The sequence below is a fragment of the Argiope bruennichi genome, chromosome 9 (assembly GCF_947563725.1).
Source record: "Argiope bruennichi chromosome 9, qqArgBrue1.1, whole genome shotgun sequence".
NCBI classification, from domain to species: domain Eukaryota; kingdom Metazoa; phylum Arthropoda; class Arachnida; order Araneae; family Araneidae; genus Argiope; species Argiope bruennichi.
Window position 1 is genome coordinate 88,927,994 of NC_079159.1, and position 21,854 is coordinate 88,949,847.

Below are 21,854 nucleotides of genomic sequence, written 5' to 3' on the forward strand. Positions count from 1 at the left end.
TTAATATACAGGCACTAAAATTGAAAATTTCTCGCTCTATTTCTCGCCACATATAAACGTGACAATTTTTTATTGCAACTTTAAAAGACGTTTGAGTATTTCTGGAATGCATCCGAATTGTCAGATTCTTCAGAGAATTTTTTGGACGACTGGCACGATTTTGACGTGATTGGCGAGAAATCGTACATTCATTTGAAGTCTTACCGTGATTACTTATCTGGCAACAGTTAAGCCTATTTTTGCGCTGGATTAAACTTTTTGTTTGAAGCCAAATTCTTTTTCTTTTATATTCTTTCCTCTAATTAAATGTCCTCTTTGGTGACATGGCGAACTATCTCCAGAATACTTCTAAAATATTTTGCAGCTCCATTAATTAGCTAAGCGAAGCGTTTGATTCGGTACAGTTGTAAAAATGTTTCATGAACGAAGTCTGAAATCCATATGATCTTTTGTTTATACTTGACTGTTAACATTCGACAATTAATAATAATTTCAATTTCTGGGCCACGTACGTTAGCATTTTATATAGATATTTTTCTTTTATTGATATAGTTTGTAGCTACTTTCATTTTTTTTCTCGACCAACTTGTGTCAATTTTACATCTTTTGGGTAAGCTAAGTCAATGAAGAAAATAAAATAAAAAAAACTATTTTGAGGATTATCAAATATTTTTGTTTCTATTCTTTATTAGCGTTTATTATATATTATTTACTAATACAAAATATCATTATATTATGCTAATATTAAGTTAGTTTGTTTTCTATTAATTCTTTTGTTTTCTATTAATTCTTCTATTAGTGTTAATGTGTTTCCGATTTGGTGTAGCAAACCATCAGACAAGATATTCTTGTTTATATGTAATGATTTTATCTTCAAGTTTATTAATTAAATATTAATATTTACAAAAATAAAGGCATCTTTATTATACTTATGCATTGTTGCAAATACATTTCCCATATTTCTTGCTAATCGTTTTTATTGCAGAGATAACTGTTAGAGACCTTCATGAAACTGTAAAAAAATATTACTTAGACCGATTTTAAACAATTAATTACAGTTTTTAAAGAATTTTATTCATCGTTTCACTCCTTATTGTATTAAACAATTATTATAGAATGCAGGAATTATAGCATATTTACATTAAGTGCATCTGAAGAGAATTAAATCGGAATTTCTTCAGCTGTTTCATTATTTTAAAATAAGTTGTGTGCAATAATATTTTCAGTAGTTAACCTAGAAAAAATGTCCCAAACCTATTGGAAGTTTTAATTAAATAAAATTCCAGTTACACTTTCAAAAATTGGCTCTAAAAATTTCAAAAAAATGCACATCCAAATTCTCTAAAGTATATCTGTAATAAATCTAAAATCCAGTACTCTGTAGAGCACCAAAATATACACGCGCACGCATTCTCTCGCACATATAATTGTAAAAATAAAAAGACAACTGATTAATGCTCTATTTTAAAATTAGTTTATTTTTCATTCAAAGCATTTTGAGTGGGGGAAGGGGTATCTTTGAAGCCAAGGACCATCTCATTTATTTTACACGTTGGTGTTTCCATCGGTCACACCTGTTGGCATATCGGTTGGCATGTCAGTTGTCATCATAGTGGGCGTGGTAGGCATCGTCATGGTAGTACTTGTAGTCTCGGATCTATCTAGACAGTATCGGAGGGAAGATCCCTGTCTTCTAGGCTGTGATAAAGTAAAGAGGAAATAAATTTAAGGGAGATACGAATGTTTAGTCGAAACGAATATTGATTCGATAATGAGCTAAGCTTGATTTTGCTGCCTTTATTTTTTTTTTTCAAAAATTAATTCTTAATTACAAGATAGCGAGTACATTATAGATGTATATGATGCTGTAATAATATACGTATATATAATAAATACATTAGTTAAGTCAGAGTAAAAATTGAGAATAGAACAATCAGATCAAAGACTGCAAAGAAATAAATCTTTTATGGAGAAGCTTTTCACTGTCTCAAATACTTAATAGAGAAAATCGTTAAAAAACAATTCGAAATTCGAGATTTTGACGAATCTCCACGTTTTTAGATATCCCTGAATTCAGAAAACACATTTTTAGAAAATGTCATCTGTCTGTGACAAAGATTACTCAAAAATGTTTAGAGCTAGACGGAAGAAATTTGGTTATTGTCTTTACACGATATTTGCCGTTTTATATCAAATTTTGAGTAAAATCTGTTTAGAGGAAGTCTATCTGTCCGGCTGTTCGAATATAAGTTACCATGATAGTTATAAAACAAAGAGAATCGGATAGATAAAATTTGGTACACAGATTTTATATCTATAGTGCAGATATTTGCCAAATTTTGAGATAATCCAACAACGGATATGACTACGCGTCTAAGGGCTGAACTACGGCATTTCTTTCAGAGACAAATAAACGACATATTTATATCAAATTTGGTGTGGGATTTTGTAATTACAAATGCAGCTTTGTGTCATATTTTATTTCAATCGACTGAGAAAAACATTTAAAACACAAATTTGATTTTTGGGTACTATTAACGCATATCGGGGATTAATCTCCAAATAACTCCCCAAAGACGGTTCAGTAAAAATACTAAATTAACGCCAAAGGCTAATATTTCGTAACTATTGTACGCCAATGCCATGTAGGGCGTTCTCTGGCAGGAAAAGTTTACTAGAAAATATGCGAGAAAGTTCCGGGGAGAGCTGTCCCTTTTGATTTTACGAAATTTTAAGTGGTGTACAAATTGCTTTTGTGTAATAATATTCTTTGGTGTCATTTCGGAAAAGCTTAATAATTTAGATAAATATTAAATAATTAAAATCTAATAATAAACGTTTTAAAAACCCTTTCTGAATGAATACGTATAACCCGGGAAATAACTAAGTGCTATATATGGAAACTCTGTTCAACGATTTCCAGAACGATTTTTGTATCGTACATTTCGTTTCCAGCTTAAAAAATCTAGTCAAGTTGAAAATATTTTTCGAAGGCATTTAGTTATTTTTAAACCCTAGGGGAGAATATTAATATAATACCGCAAATAATAAGGTACATTAAGTTTTAAATAATAAAGTGCATATTACTGAAAATGCACATAGCATATTTTTAATGGAGCCAGGTCAATGATTTGCGACCTTAGTGACTATTTGACAACTTGATGATGAATTTGGTAATAAAATGAACAATATATTAGGACTCGAGATCTAGAGATTCATCTAGAAAATTCTATGAACTGTCAGAAAATATATATGAAGCCAAGAAAGATAGCCCGAGATAGTTAAATGAATTTTTTTTGCAGGGTTGATCTCAGAGTGATCTCTCTAGTTGTATGTGCTTTCTTTTAAGCGATTAAATATCTGCTTGTGTCGACAAGTGCTGCTTTTTGTGAATGCCTAAATTGTGTTTTTAATACTTGTGCTTCATGTTTATCGTATCTGTTACTGAGCTTGTTGAACTTCTTGCACTACAGATCCACAGGATGATTTTTCTTAACAATATGTATAAAAGAATGTCGGATTAAGGAATAAAAAATGGATTCCTAATGTTGGAAGGGATTTGAGAAATTAGCGTCTTAAAATTCTGGCCTATTGCAATTTGAGCGGTTTATTCGCCATATTAATTTGAATAAATGATATGCGTCATATTAAAATAAAAAGCTCAGAACTCTTTTTGGCATATTGAAAGAAAACTTACCTTACAGTCCTGTTCCGGATTGCATTTCCAGAAGTCATCATTGCAGAGAGCTCCTAAGTTTCCAGAAAAATGCGGGAAAAAAATTAATGAATTGAACATAATTGAAGCAATTCACTTCAATAAATGTTTTGATTTCTCAAAAACGTAACGCGAATTCTACACAAATTTTGCTTCAAGAAAGAAAATTAATAATAAGGCCTCTTTCTTCCTCTTAGGAATTGGAGTTTCAATTCAGAATTTTATTTTATGTTTTCTGCTATGTCATTAACATTGCTTTTTATAAGCAAATATAATCATAAAACGAAATGAAATCGTTCGATATATGAATCAGACTTATGACAATCGGAATATGAATTTGAAAAACTTAGAAGAGAAGTTAATTTTGACCGATTGGGGATAGGAATTGGATTACTATAAATATTTAATATTGTTTACTTGTGCGATTTGTCTGAAGGTAAGGAAAAGAGATTTACAGTTATGTTTAATGGTAACAAATCAATAACTTCCGCCTTTGGCGACAGATTTATTGACGGGTGGCCTTGTCAACAAAAATACAAGACTTATGACAATATCTCTGTTAGGAGCTAAGATGTGCAGATCCTTCTAGAAAATTGTTAACATTGTTAGAGACTATAAAAGGTGAAACGTACATTTGAGATGTCAATTCTTTCCTTGAAAATATTGCACTGAGCACTATTTTGCTGTTGCTGTTGATTGATAAACGCTACGCTATTGCCTGTGTGTAATTGAATCCTGCCACTATTGTCTTTGGCTGTCGTTTCGGCTGTATTTTTTTATTTTTTTCGTGTTCTCTAAGGGAATAAACATCGTTATTATTTATTGTGATCTAGTTTTTTGAACAATAACCCATCGGGCGAATAATATGATTAAAAATCCCAATTTTTGTTAACATCTTCTATTAAATGATTATGTCAGCCTCGTGCATAAAATTTGACATAATGTAGGGCTGGAAAGTTTACCCTGCATCATTATATTTGATAAAGGAATTATCACGAGGAATTGTGAAGTACATGTTATTTAGTTCTAAAATCTCTTGCACCCAAAAGCTTATAAGTACAGTACTGTGCAAATTAATTGGGATAAACACAAAAATTTTCACAAATGTTGTTTAATTAGTATAGATAAACTTGCATGCACAGTATAGCAATCTAATACAAAATATGTCCTCCTCTAGCTTGAATGAGATCCTGTATACGGTTTGGCCTGGATTGCACTAAATTAGAACATAAATTTTTGATATCCTCATCACGAAACCAAACTTTTATAGCATTCTCAAACATTGTTATCTTTGTTGAGCAGTCCATTTTACTCAGATGTCTCTTTACATTTCTCTACAAATTTTCGATGGGATTTACATCAGGAGAATTACCAGGCCAATCCAAAACCATTATTTTCTGTTTTTGAAAAAAATTCGTTGTTAGCTTAGAAGGATGGCATGGAGCAAGATCTTGTTGAAAGATACCAACACTACCAGCAAACGTTTGCATCATAGACACAATTTTACTTTCTATTATAGAAATGTATTGTTTAGAGTTCATCATCCCTTCAACTAGTATTAAGCTGCCAGGTCTTTCAGAAGTAAAATAACCATAAAACATCTGTTTCTGAGGGTGCTTAACTGTTTGAATAAGATGTTGTTCCCTGATGGGTTCTCCACCACTTCGCCTGACAAATCTTGGCCGAAACCCTTGCACAAGAAAATGCATTTTGTCACTGAATACAGCCTTCTTCCAATCTTGTACAGTCCAGGATTGATATTTCCTATCCCAATCCAAATGTGTTTTCTTCATTGCAGGTGTTAATAACGGTTTTTCTATTGGTTTTCTTGCAAATCTCCCAGCTTCACTAAGCCTTCATCGAACTCTCGATGAATCCACGCTCACACCAGTAGCTAATAATTCTCTCTGATGATCTCTACTTGTTTTGTAAAGATGCATTGTACTATTTCGTACAAGGAATCTGTCTGTTCGAAGTGTGGTCTTGCGTTTGCGTCCACATTTACTCTTTCATTTTGGAGACACTACCCCAATATTCTTTTGCTGATAAATAATTCTAGAAACACTGGATTTTCCAACTCCAATTACTGCAGCAATATCTCTCACAGCCATAGAAGTATGCTGACTAAGGGTAAAAATTCTAGCCCTTTTCCTAAGAGTGATATCCATTTTTTAATACACTTCAGGAGACAATTCACACAAGCGACCACTTTTTACAGCAACTGAAGGGAAAAATTTTCAACATGTCATGATCCCGTGGTCAAACCGGTTTAGATTAGTCAAGGGCGTTCACACGTTCTAAGAAAATGCAATTAAAAACGGTTTGAGGCAGAAAATCCCCGAGAAAGGAACAATTTTCTTAAAAAATCTGTTTGTCCCAATTAATTTGCATAGTACTGTAATGGCTTTAGATGAATTTAGTTGGTAATTTTTTTTTTTACCTAACGTAACATTAGCTAGCTCTTTTGAAATAATTTATTTTATTATATTGTCATTAAGCTTTTACACAATACTAGTGCAATACAATAAAAAATATAAAATCATTTAGTCATTATTAAAATTCCAGTTTCAGTGCTGTAGGAGGTGCATCATGTTCATTGCTCATGCTACAGTTCGAATAGAACTCCTCACATTCAATATCTCACGGTAACAGATCCTTAAAAAAAAAAAGATCCCAGGGAAAGCTACTTAAAGCATCATCTGTATTAGGTTCAATTTTTTTTTTTATCTCTATTATTTGTTTCGGATGATTTTGTACTTAATATGCTTGCCATGCTATAATTATTGAAAAACTATTATCTCCCAGAATTAAAGACGAAAGAATTTCATTTCTGTACAAGATATATAATTTATTACCTTTTCGTCGGTATCTCATGCACCTCTCAAATGCCATTTTTCCAATTACCCGCCGGTTGCAGTACTCATTATTCTCACAGCTCAAATTACACCCATTGTTGTTCTGCGACTGCACGCAAACAACCAGCTATGACATAGAAGTGATTTTATTAAAAGAAAAAAAAAGGTATAAATACAATAAAATCAGCAATACACATATTCACATAGTATCAATTCAATTCAAAGATATGTCAGAAATAGAAATTGACAGTCTTTTATCAAAAACAAATATACAAAAAATTTTACTTGAAAATAAAAATTTAAAAATGAAACTTATTAACATATTGCTTTTAGGTAATTTTGACCTATAGAAGATGGCACATTTCTTGTTTTATCATGAGTTCTTTATTCGTTGCCATTTCTAGACATACTAGACCAAAGGGAATTACCATAAGAGACTAATTATTCCCATTATGGGAGTGCCAGATTTCCGACTAGACAGTTTTCTAGGATCAATGGAATGAAGAAAACCGCAGGCAAGTCCATTAAAATATGTTAAGTCTAACTGTCAAATAAATTTCTTGAATTATGAAATATTAGGGACTACAATGTATACGCTCATTAAAGTAATTAATTATAGTATAAATAATCAATTTTTATAATTTACTGGCATCTTAATAATTCTATAGTAGTTTATATTTAATTTTTCTTGAAAATGCCCTGAAAAATAATATTTTTAATCTTTAATAATAATAAACTGCCTATATTTGTAGCAAGTAAAATCGTTATCTAATAATTATGGTTAATTCTTCCAGAATATTATTATTTTGATCATTTTTTCACCATTTCCTAATAAATTCCTTTTCATATGATATATTGACCAGTTATTTAAAAAGTGGGATTATAATTTTCTTAACCTCAGATTAAGAAATGCATTTGCATGTCCGTCACTGGCTGTGCTGCGATAGAAACTATGGCTTGTTCTAAAGTAACCCCATTGAATTGTACTTTGAAATGGAAAAATACACAATGGCAATTTTGTTTAAGACGTAATGTTGGCTATCAAAAAAGGCCTTTAAGTTTTCAATCAGTTATGTTATTGGATATCGGATGGAGAGATAGTAACAGAAGTTGAAACACCGGTTTTTCGTGATAAAATAAAGAATAAAAAATATTTAAATTAAGTAGTTACAGATATTAAACACACTTATATAATGAGATGTTTCAATTATAATATTATAATTAGGTCAGAAGTAAATGTGAAATAAAAGCGTAAATTGGGAAATATGTTTTTTATCTCTATATTTTTAGAATGCAAAAGAATCTGTATTATTTTCAAATAAAAGTTTAAATATAGTTCTCAAATAAAAAGTTGTTTTTCTAAAAGATGTTATTCTGCGATTTCATGTGATATCCAAGTGGTCAATTCTTATAAATAACGTTGGAAAAATAAATTTGAGCTTCCCGTTTTGTTTCAGTTAAGAAACCTTAACTCATCTTCCGATCACCGTTATAAATTTTCCTTTCTGATTTAAAGTTTTTCATTTGCAATTCAGGCACCTTATTTGATAATACTACCAGATGAAAAAATTAGAGGCCTATATTGGAAGGCCAATTCAACAACTTAAATAATTAAATTGTTTTATCCAAGTAGAAATGCAATTTGATTGGAATAACTTCTAATTCTATAATTGAATAAGACTGAGAAAATAACCTTAAATTAGATGACTGCATGGTTCCTGATGATATTTCGCATCAGTTTTATTTAAATCAGATCCAGTTCAAAAGAATTTTTAAAAAGTGGTGAAAATTATATTTTATGTTAGCAAATTTTCTTAATTAATGAATCTGAATTCATTTTCCGATGACCATTACAGTCACGAACATTACCACTTATGTTTTCCGAGAATCAGTCGTCTCAAAATAGAACTTTCTTCCCTTTTCAAATCTAATTTTATTTTTTATTTATTTTATTTTATTTATTTAGTTTTTGAAAATCGACTAATATGATACCATTTGAAAACTAGAATGACGCTTTTAGCGCAAGATTTTTTTTTTTTTTGACTTGCAAATTCTGACTGACAGAAATGTACTTATAGACCTTTTTGGACGACAAAAGGAACAAATAGTCCAGATATCGAAAATACTTAAGTGATTATTTTTCTTCTTTGTATTACAAACTTAAATGAAATTATAAAGATTTTGCTTTCGTTAAAAAAAAGAAAGAAAGAAAAAGAAATATAAAAATACTATTTTTCAAATTTATACTTTTAAAAAAAAATTCTGACTTTATTAAGTTATTATAACATTGGCAACTTATTTTGTAGGTCTTTTTATTGCTTACAATTTTCTAATTTAAATTTTTTTTTTCAGATTAATATATCTTCATTTAAACACAACAACGATTGTTTCAAATTCCACACACTCTCCTCTAGTTATACATACGAGTACAAATTTAGAGACATGTTTTGGATAGATAAATCAAGAAAATAATTTAAAATAATAAAATTGCGCTTATGCATTATTTCACATTTTTATATTTTTGATAACCTTTTAATTAGACAAAATGGCCATTTTCGACTCCATCACAGATTCCTCTCATAGGAGCTACGTATCATTAAACATCAAACACCAGGAACAGCGAGAACCAGCTTATGTACCTATCGATTTCTTATAAATGTATTCATGTTCTCACCTTGGGGAAAGAATAAATACAATCAAAAGGAGTGCGATATATTTATTGTCAAAAGTCTTTAAAAGGGGGTCGAAATTGAACAAAAGTCTTTGCAAAGAAGCGGAGTTAAAACTAATATTGAATTTTATTCCAGATTTTTAAAAATAAAAACCAAAAATAGAGAAAAGCATATGCTATTGGTATATAGTTTTTATATCTATTTATATTTTAGTAACTTATTCATTAAATTCTTTAAATACTTAATGATTTTTAATACTAAAAAAGCAGGTAACATGATAATCTTACCAGGATTCCAACAAATGCAGATAAAATTACGGCATTCATTTTGATAACGTTTGCAAGAACTTTTTATGCTTTTTAACTAGTTTACCCGCTTTTATATACTATTTTAAGTCAAACACATGAAAGCTTGCACTTGTTGATGATTGCCCCGTCAAGATTCACTTCCGGACGAACCACCTGTTTCGAAGTTCGCTTTTGTTCCTATCTCTAATTACTTTATTACATAAATAGTTCATCGAAATTAAGTTATTTTTCTGAACGAATCTGTTTTTATCATAAAACTGTAAACATTTCTTCTCTTATGTAGGCAGAAATTATTATCTATGCAAAGTTTTCATCACGTGTTATTTTCTACACAAAGGAAATAAATTAAGCAATTATTTAGTTGTCTAACTTATTTTTTCACCTGTGTAATGACAAGACATTTAATAAAAAGTATTTTTTCTAGAAATGGCAGGAATAAACGAATAAACATATTGAATACTCCTTTAAGGGGCTTGCTAAATGCAGATTTTAGATGGAATCAAATGCTTTCTTTAAAAAAAAAATTCTATGAAAAAAAGAGAATATTATATGAAAAGAATAATTTTTCAAGAGATGTTTTACTTCGAGGAATTTTCGGGGTTATGTAATGATTTTTTACAAATTCTGGATCTTGGTTCATTTGTTGATGATCATTTAATTCTGTTTATTCAAAAATTTAAATGAAATTGTTGAAAAACAATAGAACTAAAAATGACACTATTTTTAACTTCTAACTATTATAGTATATAATTCCAGCGTCCTGGCCTAGGAATTACGCGTCTTCCCCGTGATGTGGACGTCCCGGATTCGAGTCCTAGTTCGGGTATGGTTGTTCTTTATCCTGTGTTCTATCTGTGAGGTGTGTGAAAGAGCCCCCCCCCCTCTGTAAAAAGGGGTTGTGCAAGCAAGTGCGTGAGTGCCATCTTCATATGAGCTAGAAGTCAGACTTCTGCCCTCGGGTGCTCAGGGACCTTTACCCTCAGAAGATACAGCACAAACTCGGCTTAAAATCGCTGACTTCCGCAGCGGGCTTATCTGACTAGTGCCATTTGTAACAACAACAATAATATATAATGCATATTTATTAAATGAAAGTATGTAATTTTAATAAATGAAGTTGTCATAATTATAATTACACATTTTGAATTATTTAAAAAAATGATATTTTCAATAAATAATTAATTTTTATCAACAAACAATATTGATCATTTTGAAAAAAAAAATATTACAATCGAAATAACATGCCTGTTGTGTTTAAAACTTTTAAAACTAGTGGGAAGGGTCTCCTCAAACTTTCTCGTATACACTCTAATAAAAATTCACCTCCCTTCTTCCTCTCTCCGCATAAAATCATAAACATTGGGAAATGTCATGAACACCACGAGTACTCTGATTTTTATTTTTATACGTGAGAGATTTGAGTGTCGTAATATAGTATAGAATACCGTCGGCGAGAATTAGTTATGAAAGCTGGTATGAATCTAGTTTTTGTTCAATCCAGAGTCCAACTTTTGACGATTAATCACCGACATGGAGTTAATATACAAGTACCAGAAAATCGAATTTGTATTTTGGGCGCTTTTTTTCTTGACCGACTGAAATCAAGATTTTACATACAACTACAATTATAGTTATAAGGTCACATACCAAATTTCAATTATTTAAACAATCGCGATTTTGTGTTACTGCATGCCAAAATACAAATGATGACGTTAACGTCTTGGAGGATTTGGTTCCAAATCTGATACAGATTTATATTTTAGATAGTAATTTTGTTCACCAAATTTTATCTAATTCTTTATGTTTGGTAATTATTGTACTATCATGTACTCGGATAGTTGGACAGACAAACTTTGAGAGAAATTAACAAATTTGACATCAAAACTGTATACCGAATTTCATCCGTCTAGCTTAAAGCGGTTTTGAGTTATCGTATTCAGAAACAAAAATTATTCCAAAAATATATTGTTGTTTTAAATCAGCGAGGAGAGAAACGTGAAGAATCAATAAAATCTAGAGTTCGCATTTTTTTATTGTCATGCCTTCTCTTTGCATACTTTGTATGCTATAAAAGAACTGTTTGGCGATTTTATATAACTAGAAAAAGTGCTTTAATCTGCATTATTTTCTTTTGCCTGCAATTCTTTTTTCGTTTCTTGTAATGACATCTTCTTCGCAATTTTAAGTAATTTCAAAGCTATTTATTTTTTTTTTATTTTATGATAATGCTAGCAAAATTCACTTATAATTATTTCTTGACTTAATTTAATGTGGCATGATTTGACTTAAGACAATACAGAATTTTTATAGATTATTATTTAAACAGATATTCAATTTCAGACCATTCAGTTTAAATTCAATTCATCAGATTCGAACTTAGAAGTGAAATAAAACTCAGAGTTTTTGTAAAAAAGGAAAACTGTCTTTTTCCCAATCGAACATTATTCTACTCTCAAACGTTCTCTAAAATATTCCAAATCTAAGGTGATGAAATCGATGAAAAAAATTTCATAAAAGGTTATTATTTAACAAATTTAACAAAATTTACATGCATTGTTAAATTTAACAAAATCTAATGCAGACATTTTTAAAATTATTTTCTGCGTTTTAATTTATTATTGGAAACGGCATCACTTCCATCATTAATCAGGAAGCAATGATCGAGTAATCAGTAGTTGTTTTCTTGTTCATTTAATTTTGCTTAAATTTTTTTTTTCCTTCTAATGTAAAATATTCGATGTCCGTCATTAAATGTGATTTAACCCTTTAAAGGGCCATTTTTTTCTAGTCATATTATGTTACAATATTTTTAGGCTTGAAATTAGAATAAGAAAATGGATTCATTTAGCTTATTAGATAAATTTAATTTGATTAATTAACTAATTTGGTTAATTAATAATTAAGTAACAAATCAAGACACATCATTTTGTCTGAGATAAAGAACTGAAGCATCTAAGTTTCTGACTTATTAAAAAAATGTGTCAGAACTTATGCCAACCTACATAATTTCATACAAAGATTGATAAATTTGGTGGGAAGCATACTTCTAACGGCCCTAGAAAGGGTTAATGTATGATATTCTTGCTTTATAATAATAATTTATGATTTTATAGCGATTATTATCGAATTTATGTTAAGGATTTAAAATCTGGACTCAGTTTTCTGAATAATGGAGATATGATTGCTGAAACTACAATTTGTTATTTTAAGTTCTGGAAGCACCCAGAAGAAGAAGATCGGACAAATTTTCTGTTTTATTATTCGAAACAATAACATTGATGTTATGTTTTAATATCAAATGCACAATATTCATATTAATTTTAATTTGATTCAGAATAAGTAGTAACCAGAGGGAGTAATATCCGTAAATTTCTCGTATACTCTCTATTTAAGATGTTTTCTTCCTTCTCCTCCACATAAAATTACAGACCTTGCGCAAAACTCCGAACGCCACTAATGCTCATATTTTTATTTTTAAAGTCTTGCACATAAGGTTTTTGTCTTTCTCAGTATAGAAAAGAAAACCTTATGCCACTGGCTAACAATAATTACGAAAGAGCCTATTGCGTACGAAATTTCGAGAGGGAAAAGGGTTGGAGTAAATGTAGTTTGCCTTATGTCTCTTTGCCTTATTTATCTTGGAAATATTGTTATAAAAATTGTCCAGTGGGTTTCCGATGCAAGAAGTTCAACTAGCAAGATAACTGATTCTCGTGCTTTATTTCATAGAAATACTATGAGACAAACTACAAAACAAAAGTAACGAAACACATATACCGAAACACCGATTCATACACAACGGCAGTACTTGCAGAAATCAGTAACACACTAGCAGACAATAAATCTCTAATTGAATAATAGCGTAACAAGTACGGCTGGAGAGAACGCTCTGCGATCAACACTCCAAAATGAGAATTTATGTTCGTCTGGTTCCCAACGCTTATTCAGTGACAAGGTTTCTATAAGAATCTACGAATTTTGAATCTTATTAGAAATATCGCCAGAATTCTTCCCAAAGGTTTCCGAATTCGTCGCCATGGCCAACGTTTGATTTTGTATCTATTCAGCATCCGTTAAGAAATCTGCAAATCTCTCTTTCTTACAATGAAAATAATTGCAGAAGGAAACGATATTATACATTTCTAACAATATTGAAATATTTCTTTATGTAAATCCCATGTGATCTCAAATTGAGATATTTCTGTAACAGATTAAACATTGAATGAAATAGTCTAGTATCTTCATTTTTAACATGAATATTCTCGGTTTCCATTCCGGTTGTATCAAATGTAATTATATAACTACAGATTTTAAAGTTTGGTGAGTATGGTACTTAGATAAATGTAACTCGGTTATTGAGGTTCTAGAAGATTCTTACTACTTAGGGAAGCTCTATGGAGTTGCTGGAGTGATTACAAGAAGTGTCTAATGGAATATTTGCTTAAATCCTCATTTGCAAAGACAGAAATATGATGATGATGTTCTTATTGCTGAACAATTGCAACTTCCAAGAGAGAAATATCCGTATTTTGTCATTTCTAATATTTAATTGTTAAAACTGCATCAATGTTATTCCTTGCTGTTGTGAGCAGTTTTTATAATTTCCGTAGAACATGCCTTTTAAATTCATTTGTTTTCTTACTTTTTTTATGTATCGTGATTAGATTTATATTTTCCGCTGTCATCACCTCTGTAAAACCTATTATTGGTTCTATGCCTGTTCTTCCTATAAACGAGATCGATGTCAAACTGGCTCGTCTCCGTATAGGACATACTAGATATACTCACAGACACACTCATCTCATTTTTGGTGAGAAGACACCAGTGTGTCCTGTATGCCATGTTGATTTTAGTACCAAACACATTTTAATTGAATGTTCTGTTTTTAGACTTAATGTATATATTATGTTCATATATCATCAACAATTTTACAGGACTTGGTGGGTGAAAAATTCCACCTAAATATTTTTAACTTTTTAAAAGCCGTTCGTTTCTATAGCATTTTTTATTTTTTGTTTGTGTTTCTGCATTGTCTCGTTGTTTTACATTTGTTTTTCACTTTCATATGTTAATACCTATGTTAATATTGTAATATCACATTTTTAATTTTTGCAATACTATATTTTATACAGTTTTATGTTGATATCATAGATTTTATATTCAATTGTCTTTATTCTGCTTTCATTTTATCGTTTGCTTGGTGCAGTATAACCAAATATGGTTCTCGCGCCATAAATACTATGGAATAATACTATGTGCCAATAATAATAAACCAATGCTATGGAACCAAACAAGCAAGCAATCACCACATAGCACTTTACCAAATGAATTGCAGCCATACATTTTGTGGTGATCCGTGCTTGCCTATTATGTCGTACCAACTTTGAAGAGTTTTGAAACCCTTTTGTTTAAACAAAAAATTTTCAGCGTTTCATCAGATTCTCCATGTTTTATCTCATTAAGAATTTTTTTTTTTTTTTACTACCAGGAATTTGGAGCCATTTGCTACTTTCCATTTTGACATTTCTATAATCTACATACTCTGTTAATTCTTCCACACTAAAATGGACAAATATATCCTAATGAAAAAGAACTTCCTGATACTTTTTTTCTCCTTAATGGCCGGAGCTGCGAGCAAGGACAAGATACAGATGATCTTTCAGTTAAGGGAAGAATTTTACGTTATCTGCATGATTTTTTGCTGCATTGTGTCATTTGTTTTAGATTACTCCGAAAAGCATGAATTGAGCTTCCTCGTCAATGGATTTCAAGGACTTTGTATCATGAAATTCTGCGTATTTTAAGCAATGTTATCATCTAAGGCCACAATGAAAGCGTTTGAATCTGAATAATGTAACATTATGCAACAAATATTTTAATAAAAATGTCTGTAAACGTTATTTTTCAAGTTTCTAACTAAGTATTCATATTTTCCTCCCTTGTATAATTCGCTAGATATTTCCGATTGGTTGAAATATTCCAGCCTATCACATTGATTTTAAACTTGCACTTTTTAATTGAAGACCTTATAAAGTGTTCCGAAAATCAATGCAAGAATTGAATTCGCCACCAATCGTGCAATAAATGTTTGGCAATCGTATGATAGAAACCATTTGACAGCTAATAGTTTAGGATTAGTAAAAAGGGAGCATTACACGATAGAACATTGCACGATAGATTTGAATTAAATAAAAATCAAAGTTTTTTTTCCTTTAAATTGTTATATTTTTTTAAATCATAAAGTACATGGGATAGGGTTATGTATGGAATAACACATAGGTAAAATGGCTCCACGGCTTTGCTGGTACATACGCACATTTTTGTCGAAATTTTCCATGACCATTATGCATAAATGTGGCTGAATTTCGTTGATGCAGCATTGAATTTCAATGTTATCATTGCGCTTGGGTCTTGTTGGCATTGACCTTAGACTTCAAATAACCTCATAAAAAGAAATCCAAAGGTGTTAAATCACACGATCTAGGGGGCCAGTTCTCAAAATTTTGAACTGTGGCCGCCAGAACTTTCATTATTTTTGAAATATTCTTCAAACTGAAAACACATTCCTCATTCGTGTAACGCTTCATTTTCTCTAACACTAAACTATCAGCTGTCAAATGCTTTTTTTTTTCATCGGGTTGCCAACACTTTATTGCACGAACGGAGGCAAATTCAAATCTTGCGTTAATTCTGGAACATCCTTTATATTATGCATATTGTATGCTATTTTGTTTTCTTGTATATTAAGGAATAGGTCTGAAGTCATCGAAATAAACTCTACAAGGATCTTAATAAATCTCCATATTTTAGATTTCAATTTTAAATCGAAAAAAAAATTATGTTTGTATCTTTGACCCAGCTTTGGGTAAAAGTGAATTTTTGTGCGCCCCTTGCTGCGCCAACAATGCCAAGTCGCCAATAAATATGGCGGACAAAATAAACAAATACTTCAGCGGAACAGTTACGGTTACCATTTTCTGCCATATAGTTAGGAGTTTTTATTGATAAGTATTGTTTTTTTTTCAGACTACCCGGTGTCTTCTACAGATGCCGAAGGTGTCTGTAGAAGACACCGGGCAGAATTTTTTAACTTAAAAAAAAAAAAAACATCCTATGGCTTCGCTAGCAGCGGGAGCGGGAACCTGGTAACTTCGTTAGTAGATTGAACATAAGGATGGTGTGGATAACAGGAACAGTACATAACCAAAAGAAAAGAAAGAACGGAGGAAGGAGCAATCGAAACATTTTCCATACAAAATTTCAAACAAACATCTTTTTCCCAACTTCAACTCGTAAAAAATATATTCCACTCACCCTTCATCCATTCTGCCGGTTCGATATCAAACCATTCTCCATACAAAATTTCAAACAAGCATCCTTTCCTAACTTCATCAACTTGCAATATATATATATATATATATATATATATATATATATATATATATATATATATATATATATATATATATAAACATATTTCACTCACCCTTCATCCGTTCTTCAGGTTCGAAATACTGTCTTCCATTCCATTTACCCGACATCCATTCTTGCACAATTGCCGACATAACAAATTATGAAGGTGTGGCGATCCTGCTTCCATCAAAATGACTGTATTCGAAAAACTATTTTCCTAACTGCGCACCGGAAGTACGAAGCAGTTATCTACGATCAAGCGCGCAAGCTGTGCGAATTAAAAAGATCAATTTCCGGTCTTTCACAAAATCTGTTGTCTGTCGATGTGTTAGCGTTAAATTAAAAGATGTTTATTTTTATATAAAAAAGTCGTCGCTCCTTCTTTATGTGTGGATGTAACTTAACTATCCCAATTTGCAACCTTCTCCACTAAAACATCCCACATTTGGTGACTCGAAAAGTGAAAGGATAACTTTCCCAGTTTTCTTTATGCATTAAATGGCGCCATAGCGCATTTCTTCCTAATGGCGGTAAGCGTATCGTTGAATATTGTTTCTATTTTCACAGCCTAAATAATTTCCATCGGAACTTCTGTTATATAATTTGGATTAGCATTTTCATATTATTTACTCTGATTATCAGTATATTATTTGTATTTTCGTATTTCAAAGCAGTTTTGTGAAATTATATTTATAACGTGCCTTTGATTTCTTGAATAAAACATGCCAGGAGATACTCCAAATTCCGCCAACAACGACGCAACAGTTTCTCGTGTTGGCGTCAAACTTCCGCCTTTCTGGAAAGCTAACCCTGCATTATGGTTTGTTCAACTTGAGGCGCAATTCGCCTTGGCGGGAATTACTGCTGACGATACAAAATTTAATCATGTTATTTCTGCCGTTGATTCTGATATTTTGAATTGTGTAAGCGATATAATATTGAAACCTCCTGATACTGATAAATATCCAACATTAAAAAAACGTTTAATTGAGTTGCATTCTGAAAGTGAAGCTTCGAAAATACGTACGCTGCTACAAGGCCTAGAACTTGGCGACCAACGACCATCTCAGTTATTAGCTCGTATGAAAACATTGGCGGGCGATACTGTTGGCGAGCCACTCTTAAAATCTCTTTGGCTCGGAAGACTGCCAAACAGCACACAAACTATTTTAACTGCTTTGAATGAAGATTTAGCTGGTTTAGCATCAGTTGCAGATAAAATAAATGATTTGGCTGGCCATTCAAACATTAATTCCGTTACTCCTCAATCTTCGAATAATCAAATAGCCCAACTTGAAAAACAAGTCGCCCATTTGACGACTTTAGTTGGCGAGCTTACTACAACAATGCGCCAATCACGCTCTCAAAGCAGAAATAGAAATCGACCTTTTAAAAACAGTCGTAGTTGCTCTCGTGATCGCTTCAAAAAATATAAAGAACCTGCTGATGGCATTTGCTTTTATCATACAAATTTTGGCACAAAAGCAAAAAAATGTAGTTTGCCTTGCTCTTTCAAGAATTCGGGAAACTAAATCGGCGGTCGTCCACTGGCCTTGGCCACGATCGCAAAATTAATAGAATTATGCTGGCCGATAAAGTTAGTAAATGGAAATTTTTAGTGGATACAGGCGCAGACGTATCTGTTTTACCAAACAATTATGCTCCTAAAGCTGATTCCTCTAATGAATTACTCCTCTTAGCTGCTAATGGCACAAAAATAGCTACTTTTGGTAAAAAACGCCTTACGCTAGACTTAAATTTACGGCGAAATTTTACTTGGTCTTTCATAATTGCAAATGTGAACCAACCAATTATAGGTGTTGATTTTTTAAAACACTATAATCTTTTGGTTGATGTTAAAAGTGGTTGTTTGATTGATGGCATAACTAAATTAACCACTCAAGGCAAATATACAAACACAGATTCATTAACTTCTGGTATATCCATTTTGCTTGGTGATTCAGAATTCTATGACATTTTATCGCAATTCCAAGACCTCACTAATCCATCTCAACCAACAAAAAGCAAAGTATCAACTAAAATACATCACTTTATTGAAACAACTGGTCAACCAGTATTTTCGAGACCTCGTCGCTTATCTCCCGAGTTGCTAAAAATTGCACGTCAGGAATTTGAATTTTTAATGTCTCAAGGTATTATCCGTCCTTCTAGTAGCCCATGGGCAAGTCCTCTACACATGGTGAAAAAGTCTAATGGAGAATGGAGACCGTGTGGCGACTACCGTCGTTTAAATTCAATTACCGTTCCTGATAGATACCCAGTTCCTCATATTCAAGATTGCACTCAAATGTTTTTCAATAAAACCATTTTCTCCACCCTGGATTTGATCCGAGCTTATCATCAAATTCCTATTAACCCAGCGGACATTCCAAAAACAGCAATCACAACCCCATTTGGTCTTTTTGAATATGTTTATATGCCCTTTGGTTTAAGAAACGCGGGACAAACCTTTCAACGTTATATACATCAAGTTTTGTCAAATTTAGATTTCTGCATTCCTTATTTTGATGACATACTGATTGCATCAAATAATGTAGAACAGCACAAACAACATTTAAAAACAGTATTTGAACGATTATCTCAGCACGGATTGAAACTAAACCCTTCAAAATGCGTCCTTGGGAAGCAATCGGTAAAGTTTCTAGGTTGTCTAATTACATCTGAAGGCGTGAAACCTTTACCGGAAAAAGTTCAAGCCATTTCTGATTTTCCCAAACCTCAAAATATATCTGAGCTAAAGCGTTTCTTGGCCATGCTCAATTTTTACCGTCGATTTTTGCCTCATGCCGCTCAGACTCAAGCTAGCCTACACGAACTTTTAAAAAACTCTAAAAAGAATGATAAGCGACTTGTTCCTTGGACTGACCTCACTACAGAAGCTTTCGAAAAATGCAAATCTGATATTGCAAATGCAGCTACTTTGAACTTCCATTCACCTAACCAGCAATTATCTATCATGGTTGATGCTTCAGACTCAGCCATCGGATCTGTCCTCCATACAACTACGTCTAATGGTCAACAACCTCTAGCATTTTATTCCCGAAAACTTACGCCCTCAGAACGTAAATACAGTACGTATGATAGGGAACTTTTGGCGATATATGCAACTATCAAACATTTTCGACACTTGTTGGAAGGTCAAAATTTCATAATATTTACAGATCATCGACCTCTTACTTTTGCTTTCACCAAAAAATCTGACTCTTCTTCTCCAAGACAACTAAGATACCTTGATTTCATTGCACAATTCAGCACCGACATCAGGCACGTATCGGGCTCAAAAAACGTTGTAGCTGATACCTTATCTCGTATTAATGAAATACAGTTACCAAAAATAGACTTTTCTGCCATGGCGGAAGCACAAGCATCTGATGAAGAACTTCAGACTATTTTGGCAAAGAATGAACTGTCACTTTGTTTAAAACCTCTCTCAACCGACCCCAATTCATCTAAACTTTACTGTGATGTCAAGCAAAACAAAATTAGACCTTACGTCCCAGAAATTTTCCGAAAGAAAGTTTTTCTATCTTTGCACAATATTTCCCACCCAGGTATCCGTGCCACTAAACATTTGATTTCAGAGAGATTCTTTTGGCCGTCCATGCAAAAGGACATTTCAAATTTCACCCGTTCATGTCTAGATTGCCAAAAATCTAAAATAGCTAGACACACCAATAGTCCTCTTAAATCTTTTCAATTACCTGCAGCCAGATTCGATCATGTTCATCTAGATCTCGTAGGACCTCTTCCACCTTCAAACAATTGCGGATACCTACTTACCTGCATAGATCGTTTCACACGATGGCCTGAGGCAATTCCCATTCCTGATATTTCTGCTGAAACTGTTGCGCGTGCATTCATAACTCATTGGATCTCACGCTTCGGTTTGCCTTCAATAATCACGACAGATCAAGGACGACAATTCCAAAGCAACTTGTTTTCTTTGCTCAGCAAACTCTTGGGTGTCCAAAAGATCCGAACGACCCCATACCACCCAAAAAGCAATGGAATAGTCGAGCGATTCCATCGATCTCTTAAACAAAGCCTCCGATGTCATGCATCTACGAAATGGACCGAATCAATTCCTTTGGTTTTGCTCGGACTCCGAACCGCATTAAAAGAAGATCTACAGTGCACATCGGCCGAACTAGTTTATGGCTCAACCCTTAAACTACCATCAGAATTTTTTGAATCCCCTTCAATTAACGTCGAGCCTCATGAGTTCCTAATAAATTTACGGACCTTGATGGATCAACTTAAACCTGTTGCTACTGCACCTCATGACACCAAGAAAGTATTCGTTCATCCAGCTCTGGACACTTGCTCACATGTGTTCGTGCGCCATGATGCTGTTAAAAAACCTTTACAAGCGCCATACGATGGACCATACCTCGTACTCAAACGAACTGATAAAATGTTCACAATTGAAAAGAACGGCAAACAGTCCACGATCAACATTGATCGCTTAAAGCCTGCGTTCTTCGAGAACTCTCACCAGTCCTCTGCACCAGCAATATCACCACCAGTTGCAGTTCCGACTTCACCAAAACCAGTACCTGAACTGTCTCCATCGAGTCCTGTGTCACCTACAAATTGTACTCCAGTACCTTATGTGACCAGATCTGGCCGACGAGTTCGCTTCAACACTCGTTACCTCTAACTTCAGTGCCTGCTGCACTACTAGAGGGGGGAGTACTGTGGCGATCCTGCTTCCATCAAAATGACTGTATTCGAAAAACTATTTTCCTAACTGCGCACCGGAAGTACGAAGCAGTTATCTACGATCAAGCGCGCAAGCTGTGCGAATTAAAAAGATCAATTTCCGGTCTTTCACAAAATCTGTTGTCTGTCGATGTGTTAGCGTTAAATT

The 21,854-nt window shown here is 32.6% G+C and overlaps 1 protein-coding gene across 1 annotated transcript; it reads right to left on the reverse strand.

Moving 5' to 3' along the window:
* Window positions 1–1,458: 1,458 nt before the first annotated feature.
* On the reverse strand, window positions 1,459–9,635 carry LOC129984813 (uncharacterized). Its single transcript, XM_056094775.1, has 4 exons — window positions 9,530–9,635; window positions 6,571–6,697; window positions 3,698–3,750; window positions 1,459–1,698 (listed from the first exon to the last, which is right to left on the reverse strand). The coding sequence occupies exons 1-4, from the start codon at window positions 9,566–9,568 to the stop codon at window positions 1,546–1,548; spliced, it is 372 nt and encodes a 123-aa protein (XP_055950750.1). The 5' UTR covers window positions 9,569–9,635; the 3' UTR covers window positions 1,459–1,545.
* Between the last annotated feature and the right edge of the window lie 12,219 nt (window positions 9,636–21,854).